Here is a 24,565-nt window from a genome sequence, read left to right as displayed (position 1 = left end):
TTGCCCAAACTTTCTCTGGAGAGTTGCTAGAGCATCCTTATACAACACTCCACTGTAGCCGTATTCCGCAATTGCACTCTTGGCTTTGTCTTTAACGTGTGTTTTCAGATATTTGAGTTTTTCATCATCAGTTAGCATAGCCGAATCAACTGTTGCTTGGAACTGCCCGAACCATTCATACCAGTTAAGTGGTTCTCCATCAAACACTTCCAATTTCAACTCCGGTAGACGGTCTTTGCGGCTATGCAGAATGATGTCTGCTAACTCTCTCGCCGAGATGGGTTGTTCGTCGCTATTAGGCACGTAAGACGGGCCCGTAGTGGGCGCAGGATATGTAGGTGGATAACCTTGATGCGCTGTTTCAACAACTGGATGAGTTTGCGGCTGGGTGTAATACACAGTCCCAAAACTTGTATAAGGAACTACGGTGTTTGGTGGAACAACAGGAGTTGTCACTGAGAAAACGTTTGAGGGCGGTGCACAGTATTGAGGAACTGGCATCGTTTGCGCAGTCGCGGCAGGTCTCCACAAACTGCTATACGGGTTATAGTGTTCACTTGAGAAACTTGTTGGGTTGTTTGGAACATTTATAGGTTGATGGGATGGCGCTGCAGGCGCCTGATACCCAGTTGAAACGGGGCCGGAATGTGGCTGACTGACCGGAAGCAAAGAGGGAATAGGAACGGTTGACGGGACAAATGGTTGAATAATCGGAAGCGAAATGGGAATCGGAACGGTTAATGGAGAAACAAAAGGTTGACTCGCCGGAAGCGAAACTGGATTAGTAACGGTCGACACAGAAGGCGGTGCCACATTAATGGTGGGATTACCAAAGGGCATTGAAGCAGGAATGCTACCACTTGCTTGTGGTATCAGATTGTGATTTTGCGAAACTTCAGCATGAGGTGTTGAAGCTAAGTGTGGAGTAACAAAGTTTGAGCTGGAGGCAATGAACTGTGGTAAACTAGATGGGTTCTCGATTGAGTGCAATGACAGACGCGATTGGACCAAACTTGATCTCTGAGCCTGAATTCGATTCCTATTGTGGCCTCCCGGTTCACTGTATGTGGTTTGACCAGCGTTGACGACGGCACCCCCGCTGACGACGGCACCAACCCCTTGCAAAACATCAGTAGCAATCAAAGTGGAACTCTCGACTACTGGATGACTTTGCTCTGAGCTTGCAACAACTTCGGCCTGCTCTTGCTCAGTGACAACGTTTTCTACCCATTGTTCAGTACGTTGTGGGTCAACATGTGTTACGCTAGCATTTCCTATCTTCTCACTTGCTGCAGAAAGCTCTTCTTCCAACTCGAATTCCTTTAACTCAATTTCAGCCAGTTTCTTGCGGTGTACCTCAGCTAGTTCTTCCAACTCTAAATTACCTTGCTGTTCTTTTATTTTATTTTGCTGCGCTTTCAACTTCAATGACACCTTTGCTTGTCTCTCAAGTTCCTCCTGCTGCTTCTTCAAAACCACCAAATCTCGCCTCTTCTCAGTTGATGTTTTTGACTGCGCGACGGTATAGCGACTGGATTTATGCGAACCTGATTTATGATGTCGACTACTGTACCGCGACACCTTAGAGCGCGCATCTGCTTCATGTGAATCTTGTGGTTGTGTTGTTACGATCGTACTTAACGATTCTGAAACATTGTCAAGCTCTGTTTCCTCAGGTTCAACGTTTAAGCCAGTTTTATATGATGCAGCCTTCTGTAAAACTGTATCGTTTCTTGATGTAACCGTATGAAGCCACATATCCTGCGCTGGTATCAATTTATCAGGATCAACACTTTTAGAAGCTAACTTAATCAATTCCTCATTTATTTCAACTGCAGTCTCTATCAGGCTCTTGCAATTCTGAATCTGAGTGTCAATCTTTGATGAGCGACTCTGACTTTCAATGTTCTCAATTATAATTTCATGGCACTTGTACAGTTCATTTTCAAGCTTGGTTCGCTTCGCAAATAACCTTTGAACCCTCTTCTGAAAGTTCTCATCCATGGCTCTAGGGTCTATACTTAACTCAAACTATACTTAACGGTTATCGGGCGTTTGCGGGGCGATTCGGAACGGTTTTTGGTGAGTAAAGTTACCAATGGGGCTGGGGATTAAGTAAGTCGGTTGATATCAAACAACACACACGGAGTAAACCTGAGGATGAATAAAACCAACTTAACTTACTTAATATCACCTCCCTGACCACTTAGGATGATGTTACGGCGTACGAAATTTGTTGAACGGTCGTACGACGGTGCGTCACTACTAATCGGCTAGTAGCTCGACGAATTACCAAGAGGTTTGGGAATTAAGCAAGTCGGTTGAAAACCAACAACACACGCGGAGCAAACCTGAGGATGAAAGACAACAACTTAACTTGCTTAATTTTACCGTCCCGGACCACTTAGTCAGTCGTTGCGAAACGAATGTTTTGAAAAGCGAACGGATGCAAACAGGTATCAAGTCGTTGTAAACCTTAAGTTTACCAATGGGGTTGGAGAATCAGGCAAATCGGTTAAGTTCCAACAACACACGCGGAAAAAACCTGAGGATGAAAAAACTCAACTTAATTTGCCTGATATTTCGCTACCAGACCACTTACCATAAGGTTGGTGTCATGTTACAGCACAGTTTCGCAGAATTATGGGGACGTTTCGACGATTTTTTTTTGGAAATTTTTACTTTTTTCCCACAAATTTTTCGGAAAATTTTGGTCAGCAGGTTCGAGTCGTAAACCAATCCAAAAAACTAGTCTAGTACCCCTTGTCTTTGATCCGATTTCACGGATTAATATTCTGTTCACAAATATCCAAAAATTTTTGGTATCGAGAAAAAATTACCACTTGTAGCTTGCTTTGAGTTGGGATACACAATAACACATCGTACGTAATTTTATTGCAAAGAATGGTTTGTAAAGATTAGACTAGTCTTACAGTTTTTGACGGTTTTGGAGATTGGCGTCACCGGGAAAAACCAAAAACTTCGGGTGTCGAGAAAATTACAGCTCCACTTTGACCAAAAGTCAACAATCAGGACACCTGAACAGGGCTCTCTTCCACTAGTCAGTCTGCTTTTTCGTCCGTCTGCTATGTCGTCTGTCGGTCAACTGGGTACGCTATGCTTACTTTCGGCCAAACGTGCACTTTCGGCCAAATGCCCACTTTCGGCCAACTGCTATCTGATACTTTCGGCCAAACGCCTACTTTCGGCCAACTGGTATCTGATATTTTAGGCCAAACGCCCACTTTCGGCCAAACTGCTTTCTGATATTTTCGGCCAAAGGCCCACTTTCGGCCAACTGGTATCTGAGTCTGATATTTTAGGCCGAACGCCCACTTTCGGCAAAACGCCCACTTTCGGCCAAACGCCCACTTTCGGCCCTCTGTTAGCTGATATTTTCGTACAAATCGAGACAATTTTTTGCCGACTCTTCTGCCAACTGAACAACTTCAAACTCTATTTGCACTGGTGTCGGCGAAACTGTCGTGTCCCTTGTGGGGCGCCAAAATGTGCGCGTCAATCTCCAAGATTATAAAAAAAAAACGGTTTTTAAACACTTTAATTAATGAGTATTTTCTCGGCAAAATAACTCCGGAAATATAACGGAAATTTGAAAATATAACGATAATTTTAACAAACTTTATCATCGGTAACATCGGCCACAATAAACTGCATAACTCAAAGCAAGCTGCAAAAATGGCCAGTATTTGTCCTTGAGACAAATTGCTCTTTTTAAAGGTCAGCCATAACCAAGGCTGAACCAAATGAGAGCGAAAAAACGGTTAAAATGGGTTTTGGGGGGACCGAACCTGGTTACGGAGCATCCCATCAAGTTCGGTGCACATTCGAGTTCTAGAAAGGAAATGACCTAGTCGGGATTCGAACCGGCGCCGAACCCGCCGGGACGCACCATGTATACGCTTGGCTACTGTCCCTGTATGTATTTACTTTTATATGCATTTATACTCTCGAACATTTACATTTGCGCTGCAACAATTCTATTGAAAAACGTAGCTAATATTGTACATAATCCAAGCTCTTTTTTAAAATCTCATTATTACAATCAATTGATTGTAATCATCCCATTTAAATCATCCCATTATTTCCATTATACATCAAGATTCTTTAAAGCTGGAATTTAATACCCCATAGCAATTGAAAACTACTAATTGTCACCCTTTTTCGACCAACTTTCGCTTTCGGAGTGTTGTCGCTTCACGTTTTCGGTGACCGGCCTACTTGCATGCGTGCCGGTTAGCATGCGGCTAATCGAGCAATTGGATTTGAGATTGTTTTCTCACATTTGCAAGTGAAACTCAAACTGATGTGTGCCGCATTAAACTGAGTAATTATTTTAGCTGCGCGTGCTTAGCGGCCCGCATGCAAGTTGATACGCCCCGTTTTTTTCGCCACAACACTTACTTTTGCCGCCTCCAGCTTGTTGTTGTCTGTACTTGGACATCTGTCTCTCCCACTTCTTCTCCCTCTCCAGCCGTCTCTGCTCCTCCCTCTTCCACTCCTGTCTCTCCTTCTCACTCATATCCTCGTAGAACTTCTGGTTGCTCCTCCAGTCCTCCTTAACCTATAGGCACAAAAATTACGTAGCAAAAATTATATTGCCATAAAGTAGACAAAGTGCTGAGCCAATCAGAATCGAGAAAAAAATATTACGTTTGTTTTCTTTTCTCGATTCTGATTGGCTCACGAACTTGTCTATTTCTGACCGAACTCCATCCACAAAACACAGACGAAAGACTAAGCGCGCATGTTTTTTTACAAGCAATACAAAATTCTTACGATTTCTTCTTCGGTCAAACAATCTGAGCAAAATTATAATTCCGAAGTCAAGATTTTGCCACAATTTGTTAGAAAAGTAAGTGGTTTTTAAAAGGAAAACACTTTGCTACTGTCCAAAAACCACTCTAATCTTGGTCTGTTTTGATCGTCAATGGCCTTATTACAAAGGTTTTTAAAGAACTTCATCTGCCTCTTTTTGAGTCAGAAACCAATTTTTCTCTTATATAAAAGCCCTTTCAATAATTGCACTTTCATGCATTTTGGCACTTAAATTAAAATCTGCGGACTAACTTAGTCAAAAACTAGCAGTTTAATGTGCATGGCGTCACCAGTTTTTCTGGCACGGTAAAAAGACGGAGATTTTACCACGGGGAGGATGTAAATTTGGACCTTAAGATATTCTGAAAAACTGAGATTAATTTGATATCAAATAATATTAAAAAAAAAAAAATTTTGAGCTTCGCTTTTGCGTTGGGTAGGATGTTGCTGATCCACTGAGCCAAAGAAAACTGTAATATAATCTCAGTCACTTTAATATCACATTCAAAGCATAATCGACAGCCAGTTTGAAAAGTGTCAATGAATTCAAGGAAGAGGAGTAAAAAGACAGGTTTTTTTAACCAGTTTTCAATTTTGGGTTTTGAAAAAATATATATTTTGGGTTTTGAAAAAATTTGAAAATGTATATCTTGGTTTTGTTTAAATTCAAAAAACTTCTTGATTGATCCGGCTGGTAAGAAACACTTAAAAAATAAAAGTCATTCACATTTTTTCACGCCTATTACATTTCGTAATTGGAGAAACTTTTGCTAAGCAAATGAATAATAATTGACTATGAGAAAAAATCTAAATTCAAATTGCAGCTGAAACAACTTTTATTTTTTTTCAATTTTTTTAAAGAAAAAATGAAAAAAATCCACACAACCTAAACCATAACGTTTTCTATGGTTTCTAAATGGACATAGTTTCGCCTCAACCTAGTATCGACCCATTGTACCGTATTTTTTTCACATCGACTGCAAAAGTCGACTGCCTAAACGTCACTAGCTTTGGTCCATACCGATTTGTAAACTAGTCAGGCATATCTAAGCTATGTTTGGCGTTTAAAAAAAAGATGATCAGCGCCAAAAATTTCTGAGAACACGAGACAAATTTACCAAAAATTCAAAAAATTTGCTTTTGAATTTTCCGAATATTTACAGAGTTTCCTCGAAAATCGATTCCGCAAAAATAAAATCTTTCGGAACAATTATAAATGGAATTTTCAGCAGGGAAAATAACAAGAATGCTCTCCTAGAAGCAAGGCCTTGAATGTTTTGACTGATCCTGTGTTATCTAGAGTAACTGTTTAAATGTGAGCTCAAGGTTAAAACAACTAATTTTTCCGAAAATCTTGAGAAAAAAAACGATAACGACGCCTTTTTGTGCCTTTACCGTCATTGTTTGAAAACATTGCAGTTCTAGGTACCCCAACGAAAGGTCATATAAGGTCAAGTATGGTATCAAAATTGGTTCGAAAAAATACTTTTTTTTTCGGGCAAAACTGGTCTGATTTTAGCTGCTTTTCAGACTCAATTTTGGTGAAGAGCTGCCTCTTCGTAACAACAATGAACAAATTTACACTTAAAAACATGAGCGGTTGATTGACAATTGCACTTAACCCAACAACCAGATGCTCTTATTTTTTGCATCTTTCATATGTTCAATTTTGTTGTGTGCAGATTTTGTTACAGTTTTTTTCAGTTCAGTGGATCAGCAACCACCTGCCGAACGCAAAAAAGAATTTCAAAATTTACTTCAAAAAATTATTTTTTAATTTCAAATTAATCTCCGTTTTTCATTATATGATAAGGACCAAGTTAACGTCCTCCCACCATTATTCACATACACGTGTGCCCACGGATCACCCCAGAAGGAAGACGTCACACAGGGTGTAGGTGTAAAAGGTGAAAACAGATTAGAAGAAATAAATGAACAGTTCAATTATGATCCGGAGAAAAAATTTGCCTTGTAATTTTCTGTTGGGATCCCGTTTACACCCAAACCTAGTGTGACTTAAGCCATTTGGTTTGACACGTGTGTACGTATGTGTATGTACATATTTATAGATGTACCATTTTCTTGTAGATGCTCCACTCTGTCCTCCTCTTCTCGTCCCAGTTGAGCACCTCCTCCGACACCACCCCATACTTCAGGGCACGCATTCTCTCCAACTTCATCCTAGACAGAACACACTCTCAGCTACAGACAACAACAGTTACATCTAGACAAAGTTAATTTACTCAACCATGAATTCAGAACAGTTAGCCGAGTTGGAAACTGGGCCCTTATTTGACCTGTAGTGGATTAAAAATTTCGTTCCCTCTTCTGGAGTTCAACCCTTGGCCACCAAAAGGGTCCCGCTTTTGTTACTATTTTACGATATTCATTTTCTGCAGACTGACGCTAAAATTGTTCTATGGGGAAACGTGTGCCAAAAAACGCAACTTTTTTTTTGGTCAAAACCTTTCAAAAAGGGCCCAAAAACGGGACTTTGGACCAATTTTTTTTTCAGAAATTGAATATGGCCAGTTTAAAAAATCCTAGATGAAAAAAGAAAAAATCTTAAAAATCTCAATTAAAAAATCCGCTTTTTCTTGAGAAAAACCTATATCCACTCCTGCAATTGTCATACATATATTAACTGTATTGAGAGCAGTCACTTGGCTTTTAAAATTTTTTTAGTAAAAATTGTTATACATTTTTTATATCAACCATTATCGTTTTCTGAGCTCTTCTGAAACACTTAAAGCTATCAATTTAGGAGAATTTTCCTGCGCCGTAGATAAATTCCCTAAAATTGAATAATGCGCTTTTTTTTGGACAGTTTTTGATTGTTTTGAAATTGGATTTTCCTAAGCGCGCTTTTCCTGCTCAAATTTAGTGTATGATGCACTTGGTTACATTAATGATCTTCTCATGTCTTCTCGTATTCAGTGTACTGTACCTGAATTTATCATCTTTCTCCTTCTGCTTCTTGGCTGCCAGTGCCCTCTTGTAGGCCAACCTCGCCTGTCGTTTCTCCTCCTCCTTCAGTCTGCGGAGCACAAGCATTGACTGCAGAAGATTGCCCCCCTCGTCCATCATTTTCCTGAAGATGATCCACTCCGGTGAGCCAACCTGTTCAATACACACAACTCTTTACATAAAAACCTTCAAGTTACTAAGTTTTTTTAAAAACTAGTGTCGTTTCTTGTGCGTGGCGAAATACGCTAACAATAAATACAAGTAAAACATTAGAAAACTAGATATAATCGACTACAGTTGTCTCAAAAATAAGAATAACAAACAAAAACTGAAAATTTTTCTTCTGATATATTTTTTCACGTTTTTAAATTTTTGAGAAATTTATTAATACCAAGGAAGCGCTGAGTGAAGCGTTCAGAACTAGTTGTTGTTTATTTAAATCATTTTTAGCCTAAAGGAACGAATTTCATAAAATTTAATTGCTCGAATTTAGTCTAACACTCAAAAATTTCACATCGGTTTTTTTTCTTGAGACTGGGACAACTGTTTGAAAAATACTTTTTTGCTGCGATACGATATATTACTAGACCCTATCCAATAATTATTTCTGTTACCTGTTTACTAAGCGCTCATTGCTGGTTGAATGCTTAGTAATTTTATCCTAAATTATAAGTCTCACCTTAGATCGTCAAATTGTCTTGACAAAAAGTAGAGTAGAAACAATAGTTAGAAAAGGTATGAATTAATTAGTTGGTTAATTACAAAGCACTGGGTTATTAGATTATATAAACGAATCGAACAGCTTAAAGAAATATACCTATGAGGGGAGGTTGAGCTAATCTTATGTTGTTCATCAATTTTTTATCTTCTTACTAAGATCGGTGGCTGATTAGTATGTATGGTTGCCCTTGATTTTGTCCAAGTCAGCATTTCTGGTTGGGTCGTCTGAATCGTCTTGCCGTAGTCCTTTGGGTACTTGTAGTCCAGCCTTCCTCGGGGGTGCGTATCTCGATTATCTCGATTTATAATTTTTCAAATCAAACTTAAATTGAGAATTTATTCTCTTTTTATAAATGATAAGGGCTAGATTAATTTTAGTGTTAGGGCAGAAAAGAAAAATTATTTATTTTTAAAAGATCTGACTGAAGAGAAATGACTTGCTGCTGACTGAGCAAAATGAAACACTGAAGATTTCAGGCCAGTCCTTTTGCTCGTAAGCATAAACCGGCGGCTGATTCAATCTTTAATTATTCAGGTTTCACCTGCTCCTTTGTTCTCCCTTTCTTATAAGGGAATATTCAACTAGTTTTTATTTGATTTTTTCAAATCAAATATCTTCAACTTATTAGTCCCCTTTGATAAAAACCGCAGCCTTCAGTTTGTCTTATTAAAAATTCATATTACTCTCTCTGATGCATCATATTGCAGGTGCACCTCTGCTTAATCAAAGCAAGGAGAATTTCAGTGCAGCCGGCAAGACTGCTAAATATTTATCCAGTTTGTTTCAAGTTAAGTTAAAAGGGACGTATTAATAATCGCCGCCCTTTTCAAATATTGAGTATGAAAAAATGAGAAAACTTGGACAAGTATTCAAAAAGGAGTGGATTTTCAAAACAAGATTTTATAGTCCTAATAAGAGTAAATCAGTCAATATCTGATTTAGTGAAAAGAGGCTTTAATTTAAATGGCACGCTCCAATTTAGAATTGGGTCGTTAAATAAACAATTAAGACAATTGTCTTTTGTGTGTGTGTGTAGTATTTTTCAATACTACACCTGCTTTTGGACAGAAAACTTAACAGAATACAAAGTTCCTTCCCACTTTCAATGGTCGGAACAATGATTGAAACTGAAAAATCAGGTTTACAGAAAAACAATAAAAACAAATTTGCTGGTCGACGAAATTATCTAAAAATGTTATATTTGAATCACATAAAAAAATTTTGCTCTCATTATTAAATCAATTGAGCAGTAATAACTTGAAAAAATTAAGATTGCCAATTTGGAGCCTACTATTTCAACCGCTGAAATTGAACTTTTTATCTTCCGTTTTTTTTTTAGTTTTCATTTGTTAGTGTAATTTTTTGCACACCAATTCGGGTAGCAAAAATTAATTATCATAATGAAATGAATGATAAATGACTAACAAGACTGCTCGTATCAGGGCGAAGCCCTGAATGTTCCGAGTGTCTTTTAAGGTCTATGGAGCAGTAATAATATGGAAAATTTAAATGTAACGAAATAAAATTAAATTTTTTTTTCTAAAAAGTTGAGATTTTTTGTAAAAACATCCCCCCACACGCCATTTTAAGTACAAAGTGATAGATATAGATTTTGCTTCTATTAACAAATGAATTATGGCATATAATCTTCCTTGAACCAATTTGGAACGATTTCTAAGACGGATTAAATCTCGCTTACGCGTTATTAGCGCGAAATACATCGCGCGTTAATTGTCCCAAATTGGCAAAAATGGCAATATTTAAACCCCCATAACTTTACGAAAAATGATCACAGGTGAAATATCTTTTCAAATTTAAGCTCAAGACAACAATAGATTTCAAATGATCTAAAAAAAAATCCGTCAAAATTGGCTAGTTAAAAAGTCGAAATTTGTCTGAAGAAAAAACCCACCCGAGCACAAGTATCCCGTTACTTTCAAATCGAAAGTCGGATCAAAAAGCCTTTTCAGTCTTGAATTTATTGGCATAGCAAAACTCTTACTTAACGAGAAAAACTGGTTTGAAATGTTTGCATTTTAATCCTATTTTGAGTCTGATTTCTTATTATTGTTTCGACTTTTGTAACGAAAGTAACGGAATATTTGTTCTCGGTTTTTTTTTCTTCAACAAAATTTCGATTTTTAACTAGCTTTTTTTGACGGAATTTTTTATATCATTCGAAAGGTAATGTTGTCCTGAGCTTAAATTCGAAAAGATATTTCACTTGTGAGTAGTTTTTGTAAAGTTATGGGGGTTTAAAGATTGCCATTTTGGCCAATTTGGGATAATTAACGCGCGATATATTTCGCGCTATTAACGCGTAAGCCGAGATTTAATACGTCTTAGAAATGGTTCCAAATTGGTTGAAAGAAGCTTATTTGCCATAATTGTTATGTTACAAGGAGCGAAATCTATTCTTTTGTTCTTTATATGGCGTGTGGGGGGATAGTTTTCACAAAAATCTCAATTTAGAAAAAATTAACTTTATATTATTACAATTGTTGCAGTTATTACTGCTCAATAGACCTTAAAAGTCAGTCGGAACACTCAGTGCTTCGCCCTGATACAATTAGTCTTGATTCTTATTTAGGCTAATAAAGTTGTTGTAAAAGCACAAAACGCACTTACTTATGCAGCGAAAAACTAGTCGTGTTTTTTGATACCAGATTTTTAAGTGAAGTGGAAGAGTGCGTGAACTGAACCGCCCTCTATAACGAATATTATGTCATCTGATTACCCAAGTTAGCAGCCTGAACTTTTTCTACTTTTCTATCAGATGAATAAAATACACGTTTTCCCGACTTGTCGGTAGCCTTTTTCGGTAGAAAGTTTGTTCTAAAACACTTTGCTTCGCTAGTGTAAAAATAAACTGTTTCTGATTTGAAAAAAAAACAATTAGTTTTTTGAACTGTTGGTGCGGACAATGCTTAGTCAAAAAATAGTGAAAAATTTTTTAAGCTCAGGCAGGAAAACTTTGGTGCTAAAACAGTTGTGGTAACTTGCTCTTAAGTCAACTATGACGCAATTTTTTAACAACCTTTAACAAAATTTCTGGATATTTCCATGATAACATACATAACTGCATTAGTTAATTGTTTCTGGTATTTAAAATTGTGCAAGGAAGCTTAATTTTTTTTTCAAATATTAAAACATCAAATAGATTCAAATAAATGCAAAGTTTTTTCCCACGTCGTTGTAAAATTAAGAAATACTCTAAACAAAGCTCCTTTATAAAACAAATGATTCTTTTAAGTCCAAAAACAAACAGTTAAAAGCCTATTCAAAATCTGTTTTTTAATTAACAATCTTGCAGTCTGTGCAGTTTTTCGTTTCAGTTTGTCTCAAAAACATTGGCAAAAAATCATGAAACAATTTTTTGAAAACTTTTATTCTGAAAACATTAAGATCACTACTACCAGAAGAAATTTCACAGGCTCATCACTCTCAAAAAATGAAGGTCAGAAAATTAATGAACTGAATACAAAAAAGATCTTATAAGTAAATATCCTAAATAAATAACTGATTTGAAGAGCTACAGAAAACAAATCAAACTTGCTTAATTTTCCCAGATTATTTCTACTAATCTGACTACCGACAACTACTTTCGCAACTATTGCGAATCTACTATCTATGGTTTTTGGAGGAAGGCAAGGCTTATCAACGAAAATTTCGAACACTTTTCCAACTGTTTTTAGATAAACACAAAAACCTTGTTTTAGTACGAAAAAAATTCAAAATGCCAGAAAAATACAAGTAGTATATGTTGGTTGCGCTGATCAGATAGGCTATAACTTTTTGGTCGGAGGGCTATGTGTATTAAGATAGAGATAAGGGTTACCCATGTTATTAGATAGGTTTTAAGTTCCTCCATGTGATATGAAGCTGTATTATATGTAATGTTTTATGATAATGTATCATATGTCATATATCATATATCAAATATACACATATGTATAAAAAGTGCATATATGCCAAACGAAGTTATGAGGCACATTTTGGAAAACTCTGGGCAAAAATTAGAATAGTTTTTTTTTGCAGCTGACCAGAAAGGGTACTCTAGGACCACCATGTTTTAAGATAGGCTCAAGTTTTTTCTTTTTAAATAATTTTTCTTTTGAAAAGTTTTTTTTATTTTTCAGTTAGGCTTCGGCATAACTCCAGACAGAACCATAAATGTAGTTGGTTAAAACACTGGCCGAAACTATTCCTCATTCAAACATGGAATCTTATAGAATTTTGCATCGATAAATTCGGGCGCAGAACGTTTTCCATATGAAACCTACTATCAAAACTTACCGTCTTAACACTTTTGATGTCACATGGAGAACTTGAAACCTCTCTTATAACATGGGCAACGCTATTCTCTATCTTAATACATTGCCTTACGACCAAAAAACTATAGCCTCTTTGAATACATATTGGTCAGAGATTAGCCCCAACAAATACTAATAATGTATTAAAGAGATTTTTAATTTTTCTTCCTGTGTTTGTTAAGTTTCTTTGAAAATACGTTTTTTGTGTTTAATGGAGTTTGCGTGAACTTTTTTTGGTCCGTAAAATTCTTCTAATAACAGTTGAAAAAATGATTGAAACTTTCACTGATATTCTACTCCCCCCAAAAAAATTCATCGATATTAGAATTGAAATTGTTGCGAAATCAGATTTGAGTGATGAGAGGTCAGCTCAGTAGACTTACTTTGTGAAAAGAAAACAAACTTGATTAGTTTTCTTTTGCTCCTTAAACCACTTATTTATTTAAAATAATTACTTATCTGATCTGTTTTATATTCAGTTTATAAAACTTCTGACCTTCAATTTTGGGAGTTAAGAGTCCTATCTAAGCTTATATTTCATAGATCAAAGTGCTGTTTGAGGTTTTATGTGTAGGTGTGATTGTGATTGTAGCGTTTTCAGTAAAAGGTGTTTCAGAACTGCAATTTTATTTTTACCTATTTTTTTGCAGACTTGAGTTTTGAGGTTTTGTTTAACGGAATCAAGAATTGCAAAAAAGATAACATTGTTACAGTAGAAAAGCAAAAATTTCAAGTCTCAAAAAAATGCTTACAAACTTTCGAGGTTCCAAAATAGGCATCTAATTGATTTTTTAAGGTTTGGAATAGTCAATTATTATTAAAAGGGTGCTTTGCTGAGAGTATTTTATGTTTTACAACGAATTGGTAGGGATTTTTGCATTGGCTTTCTCGCGCAAAATTAGATACCAGAAACGACCAACTGTTGCATTTTGTATGTGATCTTGGAAAAAATCCATTCAATCATTTCAGTCGTCTTTTTTAATTTCCGGAAATTTTCCTCAGGATTGACTGTACCGACAACAAATTGCACAATAATTGAGTTAAGAGCATCAGACAAGTAAACTAAAACAATTTTTGCAACAAAGTTTTTTCCTTGCTGAACTTTTCAAAACATTTTCTCCATTTTTTTGAACTTTTTTGCCGGTACCAACAGTTCAAAAAGTCTTACACCTTTTTTTCCATGTAGAAAACAGTTTAAAACATTCATTTTCAAGTTTTATCCAGTTGTTGTTTTCCGATTCTGCCTTCCATTTACAGAAAGCAAGACATACAAAATGAAAAGTTAGGAAATTTTTTTAATTAAAAAGAAATTGAAAATTTTGAAAAATCAGGTTTTGCTCAACCTATGATTCGACTGTGCTTGACATATGTTTCGACTTTCTTGACCGAAATTGGGCGTTTTTCGACTTTTTGCTCGACTTGAAATTGCCTCTCCAACGCGAATTTTCAGCCGAAAAACTGCACCTTCTCTGCTTTCAAAGTTGAAACATAAGTCGAGCACCTCGACCCGGGTGCGTATGTGTATATATGTGCATGTGTGTTTGCGTTTCACTCAGGTGCGTATTTCAGTGCGGTGGGTGGGCGGGGGATGGCGCTGGAGTGGGTTGGGATTGATTGGATGACTAGTGGTGTACCTGGTACTTCTGCATGATTCGCTTGGCATTGGCATCCACCACTTTGTTCATCAGTCTGCCCCAAGTGAGCCATGCCCTCTCCAACATCAGAAGAGTGGCGGCCACGAAGGAAAAGGCGTCCCATACAGTCACCGCGATGAACTTCCTACCCTCTATCTGGTAGCCATCCTGCAACATAAAACAGAACGGGAAACAAAAATACAAACCATTACAGGAAAAAACATTATATCTGTAGTTGGTAACTTGGCTACCCAACCCATTTAAATTTGAATTCTTCGCCGGTCCAAGTTGAAGGCCATATTTATTTCAATCAATCTTAACAAAGTTAATGAAACTAAAAGTCTCCATTTTGTGAAAGTCAATATAGTCAAAAGTCTACAAGACATAACTACATAGCATACAAAACTGCAAAATTTCTAACCGTTAGAAGCCAATTGGATATACAGATTTTAACAAAATATGCATATACAGCTTTTAACAAGATATGTAGCTTTGAACAGATTTATCGGACAACGTCTTAATTTTTTGAAATAATTATGACCTTGAGACAGTGAAATGGCGTGCAAACTGCAATCGCACTTTCAAAACTGCATTTCAACAGTCAAAAAAGCAAGGAAAATGATCGCAATTTTTCGGAAATATTAATTTCTTCCTAATCTCAACAGAGCAATCAATTTTAAAAATTTTGTCAATCAACAACGATTTGCCATGCAAATTTTGAGAGAAAAAGACCCATAAAATGCCGACAAAAAAGCAAAAGCGAAATTTCGAAAATGTTTTTCGGTTTAATTTAAATTTGAAGGTCAGAACTGATTCAAAAACTCAATGCGGTGTCCGATATTTTTGATAAAGCTATATATGCCATACCTAACTCATGCATGCCGAAGAAAACTTAAGTTTCACAAATCTCTGATTTCGAAATTGCTCCGGATTATGATAAGATTAGCAGAAATCATTAAAAACATGGTTTGATTGAGCTGAGTTGAAATTGAGTCAGGAGCAAGAAATAACAAAAAGATGTCTTGCCTTCCAGGAGTAGTAGACCTCTACTGGCCTGTAGTCGCTCTGCATCGGATCCGTCATGTTCAGTTTGCTCATCGAGATCTCCTGTCTGATGCTGCACAACAGCACAACACAAACAGAAAAGAGCAACAATAAAGATTCAATCTGATTCTTATCATGTACGAAGGTGTAAGCTCCGAGTTACTAACTTCCATTTTTGGCTGTGTACATTTCACGCGCTCTCGTCCATATTTTGTACTGTTTGCGACTTCAAATCAGTTCAAATTTGGTTTTTGAATCAAATACTGCTATCTCGACATCATATAACAAGTAGTTTTTAATTTATAATCACTGATAACCTTGAATAAACAGTGTTCAGTTTCTTCAATGCTTCAGCTTCAAATTCAGTTGAAGAAAAAAACAATAAATTTTGACGTCATGTTGCGAATTTTGACCCTACTAAAAATTTGAGCAATATATTAAATGCAATTACTTTAAAAGAGGGGCAAAACCGACTAGATACCTGATGGAATCGATGAGCTCGTTGACCTTGTAGAGTGTTTTGGTCATGAAGTTGTAGGAGCGGAACTCACGCGCCAGAAAAGTCCACCGGAAATCCCCCACGATCTAACCAAACACATTCGAACACTACTTTCACACACGCCCAATAAATACATTGCGTGCAGATAACTTCAAGCCAGGGGCGGATTTAGGAGGCGGACTTTCCCCTTCCCTTCAGGGATTCGACCCACTGCCGACCCAAAGGGTCTCCCTTTGTACTTTTTTTGAGATATCCAATTTTGGCTGACGGACCCAAAAATTTTTCTAAAGGCGCCTTGGGCGCCAATATATACTAATTTTGAAGGGGGAGCGGAACGCGCGCCAAAAAACGCGATTTTTTGGTCAAAGTTTTCCACAAAATGCCAAAAAACGCCTTTTTGGCTTGTTTTTTTGAAAAAATTTGCCTGCGGCGCAAAAAAATGTAGCAAAAACACAGTCTTTTTAACAGCTTTGGGAGAGCTCGAAAAACCAATTTGATCGACCAAAAAATTTTCAAAATTTTTTGAAAATTCGCCTCCCCCTCCCTCGAGAAAATCCTAGATCCGCACCTGCTTCAAGCCAGTGCTTTGTAACGAATTGTGCCACATTGTGTTAAAGACGACAATGATGAGCGATAATGATGAGCAAACGGATTTAATTTAAATCCTTGAGCAAATGGATCTTTCAGTTATCTTAAAATGTAGGGCTGTGACACTTGAAAACGTTAATCAGCGACGTTAATATCGGTTTTTGAGCAGCAAATGCACTTTAAATAACAAAAAAATTGGCATGTTTTTTTGTTTAATTTCGATCAAATACTACTTTGATGTACTTCACAATTCCGCCTCCTCAATACTCTTAGTACATCTTGCTAACCTGTTGAAATCATGTCTAAGAGCAGTTCATATTCACATCTTTGGTAGGTTCATAATTTGTGAATGCGCACTCATTTTGACACTAAAAGGAGATATGGTATAAGTATGATGGGCCTCTAAGATATAAATAGGCCCTGAAAGCTTTTTTGGTCTTTTGAATCTTCATAAACAGCATTTGCATTAGCTTACTTATGTCTTCCAGTATCCACAAAGCAACGGAACCAATTTTACGTTCTTGAAGCCGCAGCATTTTTGCAATGGGTCTAATTAAAGTAGATCTGAAATAACTTTAACACATGATTAGGAGCTTTGCACTTACGAATCCAAGGAAGGAGAACTTGTCGAGTGTTTGGAACTTTTCGAGTAGTTCGTCGTAGCTGGGATGCAGCGTGGCCCACACCCCCGTCTCCGTGTCTGCCGGGCGGAGAGAGGCGAAAATGAAATCTCGCTGCTTGTACTCCGAAGGACCCTGTAACGCATAAGTTGATTGGGGACGGGGGCTTCTATGGGCGCTGATTTATGATAATTTTTGTGGACGGCGAGAGCGCTGAAAAATTTCATTTTTGATGAAAATTTCTTTAAAAAAAATTCAGCACCTTTTATATTGAAGAAAAGGCCTGGGGTGCATACATTTTTTAAAGGTGGACAATTTTTAAAATCCGTTTTCACTCTTGCTAAAAACTGCTATGGGAAAAAGTTGCACTGGAGCTAACCCGCATGATGATTAGCTTCAGGGGTTGGTTGTCCAGCTCTGCCAATCCAGGTTGGGAAGAGTACAGCTCCCCCACTCCATCACATGCCTGAGTGAGCTGCTCCTCCGAGATCTGTTCCGGCTCTGCAGTGGTGAGGATCTCGCACTGGTCCTGCACCTGGTCTTCCAGACACTGGAAGATGTCGTAGCACAGGGTGCCGAACTCACGCTCACCTGCAAACATAATAAAACAGCCAATAAGATTGACTCAAACCGACTAATTTGATCAAAAGATAGTTACATTTTGGTAGCCTGCAGATTAAGGCTTTCCGTGCGACAAAAATTTGTAAAGATGCTTTCAATTTATAAAACATGAGACAAAAATTGCCCAGCTGTTATCTTAACTATCTCAGCTATTGTATTATCTAAGAGTTTTGCTTCTAATTAGACTCAATCACCACTGAAACAAGATTTGATCTGGTTGAGAAACAAGAAATTGAAAACAAACGCTACTTTTTGCAGTCTAAAATATAAGGAGAGCAATTTAGCTTACCTTGCAATTATTGATCTGAATCACCACCCCAAGTATATACATTCCTCTTTTTTTTCAAAGTCGCAGAGTACTCATTTTCATAGTCCTCATTTTTTCAGAAGGGCGATAGCTAACAACATTAGGGCTCCCTTCATAACTATTCAAACTATTCAACCCCCTGTGGTTACCAAAAAAAGTATCTTTCTATAAAGGGCTCAACCAATTGTTAAGCATACGCAAATAATGTACGTACAATAAATTCTTTCTTTGCCTATACAATGGACCTGATCAGTTATACAAATGGGTCCATTTGGATACACAATGGGCCCATGGTAACTCCAAGCGTTGGTAGAACAGAGTCATAACACAGTGGACTTAGAATCTCAATGAGTCGGTTCAAGTTGCTCGAAGAACTAGTTTTGGTACCATGAGCCCAATTTTTGATCCCCGATTTCTCATGAAAGGGCGCAATTTACGAAAAAATCAGCCCAATTAATGAGCCCAATGTACAAAAATTGGGATGCATTGGACTCCATTAGGTCTTGATAACTCGGGATAACGCGCGGTTTAGGGAGCGGTCTGGGGGGCGGGCTGGGGTCGCGGAACCAATCGTTCTAAAAACTGGGCATTTAATTATTGCTCCTATTTGTTTCCATAAACAGGGTGTTATTGAGTCGAATTTTCAGCAAATTGGTCCCGATTTTTCCATGAGCGGGCCCAATTTTTCGAGTGGGATCCTCATTGGGCTCATTTTTTCCATGATAACTACAAGGACGAATCTTACTTAAAATTAGGCTCATTCGCTGGTCACTCATAAAAAGTCTAAGACGATTTATCCACAAGGGAAAGGACCAACATACAAGCTGTTCAGCTCTTCACGGAGAACCGCCGTTGTGCCCCTGGTTAGGATTTACATGCATTTTTGGCTATTTTTCTGGGCTGGGTAATGCTGCTTCACCCTCAAGCAACGAGCACGGATCATGGTGGGCCTCGAACATCCGACCTTTCGATTGAGAGGCGGAGACTTAACCCATTCATCACCGTCTCGACCCAGGTAGGGGCGAAATAGATTAATAGATCCAAGATTTTCAATGAGAATTTATTCATACCAGAGTAAAAACAATCCCACACAGGAAGACAGCGGACCTCGTCCATCCTGTCGGGGTGCATGCACTCTATCCACTGGCCACAGGCGGCAGGGAACTTGGGCACTGTGCCAATGCACTGTCTGTGGGTGAGACAGGGCTCCTCATCTACCAGTCGGTGGGTGGAGCTGAAGCAGATCTCGAATGTGTGGTCGTCCACGCAGACCTGTGGCTCATTTGCACAGCTCCAGATCTTGGAACACCTGCAACAAAATACAAAAAACAGTATAGAACAGATGTGGCACAAACTGGTTAGCCGATTAATCGATCCGAAAAAAATCAGTATAGTTTTGTTTCGGGCACGAAGTTGAAAAGAGGTAAGTTTTTGGGGTGTTTTTCTATTTTTTTGTTTGTTTTCTACGCTTATTCAGATTACAGAAATCAACGATAGATCGGGTCGAGCCATGAATCATATAAAAGCCGTTTCATTCTTGATTCCTTTGATCTTAAAAAGACAGAAAACTCGTTATAAAAAATTGGCACTTTAATTCAATCTAGAGCAAAGCAAGTATAGCCAATGAGTATAGTGCAAACTTTTGAAGCTAGTTTTTCTCTAGCACCAAAAGCTCAAAATTTATTTTAATATAAAACTGAAATTGAAATAGCTTATATAAACATTTTCAAATAAAAAACTAATACATTTTTTAAAATTCTTTGTCATGTTCTTGAAAAACAGGAACTAAATGAAGATAAGCTACAGATTAGAGAAAAATTGATATTAACATTAAAAAGACCGCTATAATAACAAGTTGCGAATAAATATTGGATTTACTGCAACAACGATGATAAAAATTTTAATACCCGGGTTTACCTGTCATAGATACCTATCGCTGGTTTAGAGATAATCCAGTTTTATGAATTTTTCTGCGAATTTTTCTGCGAGGGATATTTCAAGGCTATATTTTTCAGCGATGATCCTGGATAAATAAGCCATTTGCAAACCCTGAATCAGCGCTAAAGTTTTTTATTTTTTGCCGACTTGTTTTGAAAAAAAAACATTTAAGCTAAACACATGCAAAAACCATTGAAAAACGTTAAAAATTATGCCAGGTTTTAGTTTTTTAATTAGTACGGTCATAAAAAATTCTATAGAAATAGAGTTTTCGAATGATGTCATTATAATAAATCTGGGGAAAAAATCATGTAGCCCAAAATTGAAACCTGCGAATTATAAACTAACTTTCAAGTTCTTTCTAATATAGCAAAACAAATTTCCCAATTTGTGCCACCTGATTTTATATCTCAAGTGTTTGTTTCCTCTTTTTAATGCATTCGTGTTGTATGTATGTGAGCTTTCGTGCGTGTATGTGTTCGCGTTTGTGTGAGTTTTCTTGATTTCTTGTGTGCGTGCGCTTTCCTGTGTGTGTGCTTTCGCGTGTGTTTGTGTGCTTTCTTGTGCGTGTGTGCTTTCGAGTGTGTGCGTGTGGTGCTTTCTTATTTGTGTGTGCTTTCATGTGTGAGAATGCTTTCGTGTGTGCGTGTCTGAGTGCGTTTGTGTGTGTGTGTGTGTGTGTTTGTGTGTGTTTGCGTCTGTGGGTATGCTTTCATATTCAAGTGTGATTTCAGTTTGTTTCACTCGCTTTGAAATCTACCAGGCTCGACCTTCGCAGATTTGGCACCTCAGAAGGTTTTTAATGATGTTCGGATGCGACACGGCGGCTTCAGTGACATGAAAAACGGAAGAGCACCTTCAGAGTTCCTAATTAAATGAATTTTGGGTTTTCTGTTTTCGGCAGATAATTAAAATAAAAACTTGTATTCTCCCCATAGAATCCCTTGAAATTCTACATTTCTCCTATTGAAATTATTGGAAACAAAATATAAAAATTTCTTTTTTCTAGTAATGTTTTCAATTACTGTATTTAAAAAAAATTGGGTTTTTAGAGGAATCTGTAGAAAAAATAAGACTTTGTTGCAATTTTTTGGCAAAAACAATGAATTTATTGGAGCTATATTTTTAAATTGTACCCATTAGTGATTTTTGGTTGCTTTGATTTTGCCTCTAACTAATTTTGATTACAATTTTCTATTTTAGTCAAAATGAACTTATGATCACAGAAGAAACAGGGATGGGATATTCAGGGTTTTTGCGACGGTTTTTAGCTTTGAAATAGCGCCAATTCGGTGAAAAATCAGGTAATTGCAGTGTTTTTTCAGCCTTGACGTAGCTGTAATTCAGTGACAATTAAGAATGTTCAGGGTCGTTGCATTGATAAAAAAGGTTAACTTAATAAAGAGCAAAACAATTTAAATGAACGTTTTGGAGGGCAATTGAACGAATTAGGCAGTAAATGAACATTTTGGAGGGCAATTGAACGAATTAGGCAGTAAAAAAATAATTATTTCACAAATTGCATGCCCTTAAATCGAGCGTTATAAAAACTTTTGTTACAAAAGGGGTTGCAGTTTTCGGCTAAAAATTTTCTTCTCATTAAGTGTTTTGCTTCTGCGTTGTTTGTTTTACTGGCTTTCATAATTGCCTATCAGGTTCACTGTCTGGATCAGAAACGTCTCCATTTCATTCAACATTCCTTCCCGATTATTTGAATGATCTAATGAAAGATTTCAAAAATTGTTCTATACGATCACTTGTTTGATTTGATTTTTTCAAATGGAGCAAAACTGGCGTTGTCTCATCTTTTTTTTTGTTGATAAACTTCAGAGTTCATTTTTAACATTCATTTATTCCTCAACTTAGCAGATCGGTTTTAAAAAATGATAGTTTTAGAAAAACTCGGGGTTTCAAAACTGGTTGTGAGCGCGTGTTAGACAGATGTGAATCCTGGATGATCCTGGATAAATAATCCATTTGTAAACCCTGAATCAGCGCTAAAGTTTTTTATTCTTTGCCGACTTGTTCGGTTTTAAAAAATGATAGTTTTAGAAAAACTTGGGGTTTCAAAACTGGTTGTGAGCGCGTGTTAGACAGATGTGAATCCTGGATGATCCTGGATAAATAATCCATTTGTAAACCCTGAATCAGCGCTAAAGTTTTTTATTCTTTGCCGACTTGTTCGGTTTTAAAAAATGATAGTTTTAGAAAAACTTGGGGTGTCAAAACTGGTTGTGAGCGGGTGTTAGACAGAGGTGAAGCGGATTTTCGCGCCATTCGCAATAAAGAAAAAATGCATATAAAAAAAAGAAAAAAGAACAACATTTTCATCTAAAAAGTCGACCGAAAAATTAAAAATATTTTTGATCAAAAGCAAATTATTATTGGTAACTCATACCAAGGAGAGAAATAATAAAAACAACATTTCAAAGAAGTGAACTTTTTTCAAAAAAGTGAGACCAAAAAAATTTCAAACTGGATTTGAGAGAATTGGAAAATAAAAAAAATACCAAAAAAATACAATTAATCAAAGAAAAAAATAGCCAATAGACAGTTTCAAAGAAAAAACAAATCGTCAACAAAACTAAACCAATTTGAGAAAACACGATAAACATAATTTTTGTTTATGCAAAGCTTTTTTCTTGCGCCGAGGTTTTTTTCAAATTTTAGCGTGAACAGTTTTTAAGAATTTTTTCCCTGTAAAAAGCACCCGACCTAAAAACTGTTTTTAATTCCTTCATTGACACTTGAAATTTTTATAGAATCATTCACTTGTATTGATGGCAGAAGCAGGAACAGAAAACAAGAACCAATCTTGCTTTTCCTCGTATTTCACTTGCATTTCAAATCTCAGCTTTATCTTACCTGCCGTCACATCTGTTCAGGTCATCAGTGTGATCCCTCCTCCTCCTCTTCAGTCTCTTCTTCTTCGCGTCCGCCTCTTCGTCACCCGCCTGACAAGCCGAGTCATCAGTCGTCGTCACCAAATTCTTCTGCAGCCAATCGGGAAACGAACTTATGATGTCCTCGAACTCAGTCAAATCGGCTAGTGTCACCGAGTACTGAGTTGAATTCTCCCGACACGACTCCTGAATTCGCAGTCTCGGATCCTCGGGGTCTCGATTTTCGAAATCGAAGTCACTGTTGTCGGGTCTCGGGTCGAACCGAAAGTGACTGGTAATACATTCGAACGTGTAGAGCCCGTTAGCGAGGAATAGGATAGCCGGCGCTTCGTAGCTCTCAACTTTGGCTGCTTTGAACTCGTTCATGTACACTCCTATTTTCTCTTTCAGGGCGACCATGCTGAACCAGGCTGAGAGAAGACACATGACCATGAAGCAGAGAGTGAGAAAAGCCGACAGGTACAGAATCACCGAACGGAGACTCACAAGTTTGAGAGTCATTCGCTTACCCATCTTGTATAGATTTGTTTTATGTGGTCAAAATACAAATTGAAGATGTAGCAAATTGAACTGTTATTAATTCAGCAAAAATTGTCAAAAAACAGTTGAACTTTAAAACATTTTATAGAGCTTAGAAATTATTCCTTTATATAATTTGAAAATTCTTGTTTGCTCTTCAAAAGCAAACAGCATATGGAAATGTTGGAAAACTTCTCAAAACAGAGGAAAAACTGTATTTATGGAGGGAAATTTGAATTGGAGTGAAGTTTTATGAACAGGTGCGTGTGAGAAGTGCAATTTGAACGAATAGTGGATTGAATAATTGATGGGTTGTTATGTACTCAATACAAAACGCAGCAAACCATAGTTGGAGAAAAAGCGATAGTATATAGGAAAATAACGAGACTTCGCAGGCTGAAAAAGTGTTTCGTTTTGATTATCATTTTGAAAAGCTTTTCAAAAACTCAAGCGAAGAAACAAATGAGGGTCAAGAAAAGGAGACGATGATTAAAAGATGATCTTAAGGCCTTTTCCGATCGATCAACTCAATGGCACTATACGCTAGATGCTTCAACGCACGCTCAATAGGTGGTTAGATTATCAAATGGTTAGATTGTCAATGAACGCAAATGAACAAAAACTACAAACTTTCGAATTTCAAAGAAAATAAGACTGCTCGTATCAGGGCGAAGCCCTGAATGTTCTGAATGACTACTGAGGTCTATGGAGCGGTAATAAAATGAAAAAATTAATTTTAATAGAAGAAAATGAACACTTTTTTTGTGTCCGACTTTCGTAACGAAAAAAAACGGAATATTTCTTCAGACAAATTTCGACTTTTTAACTAGCCATTTTTGACAGAGTTTTTTATATATCATTCGAAAGGTATTGTTGTCCTCAGCTTAAATTTAAAAGATATTTCACCTGTGATCATTTTTTGTATTGTTATCGGGGTTTACAGATTGCCATTTTGGCCAATTAGGGACAATCAACGCGCGACATATTTCGCGCTATTAACGGGTAAGCGGAGATTTAATCCTCTCAAAATTCTTCCAAAATGGTTGAACAAAGCT

General features: G+C 37.1%; 1 protein-coding gene across 1 annotated transcript in view; it reads right to left on the bottom strand.

Moving 5' to 3' along the window:
* The window catches only part of LOC134839152 (uncharacterized), a 53,053-nt gene extending 29,329 nt beyond the window's left edge, over positions 1-23,724 (bottom strand). The window contains exons 1-10 of the mRNA XM_063854608.1: positions 22,954-23,724; positions 19,221-19,459; positions 17,602-17,813; positions 17,208-17,357; positions 15,997-16,100; positions 15,498-15,588; positions 14,472-14,639; positions 7,784-7,956; positions 6,912-7,017; positions 4,423-4,582 (exon numbers count right to left, since the gene is read on the bottom strand). Coding sequence (XP_063710678.1) covers positions 4,423-4,582; positions 6,912-7,017; positions 7,784-7,956; positions 14,472-14,639; positions 15,498-15,588; positions 15,997-16,100; positions 17,208-17,357; positions 17,602-17,813; positions 19,221-19,459; positions 22,954-23,504 — 1,954 coding nt within the window. The 5' untranslated portion in view covers positions 23,505-23,724. The remainder of the gene's footprint in view (positions 1-4,422; positions 4,583-6,911; positions 7,018-7,783; positions 7,957-14,471; positions 14,640-15,497; positions 15,589-15,996; positions 16,101-17,207; positions 17,358-17,601; positions 17,814-19,220; positions 19,460-22,953) is intronic.
* Between the last annotated feature and the right edge of the window lie 841 nt (positions 23,725-24,565).

The sequence above is a fragment of the Symsagittifera roscoffensis genome, chromosome 2 (genome assembly GCF_963678635.1).
Source record: "Symsagittifera roscoffensis chromosome 2, txSymRosc1.1, whole genome shotgun sequence".
In the NCBI taxonomy this organism is placed as follows: Eukaryota; Metazoa; Xenacoelomorpha; order Acoela; family Convolutidae; genus Symsagittifera; species Symsagittifera roscoffensis.
Note: the sequence above shows the minus strand (reverse complement) of the source record. Positions and strands in the feature narration are given on the sequence as shown.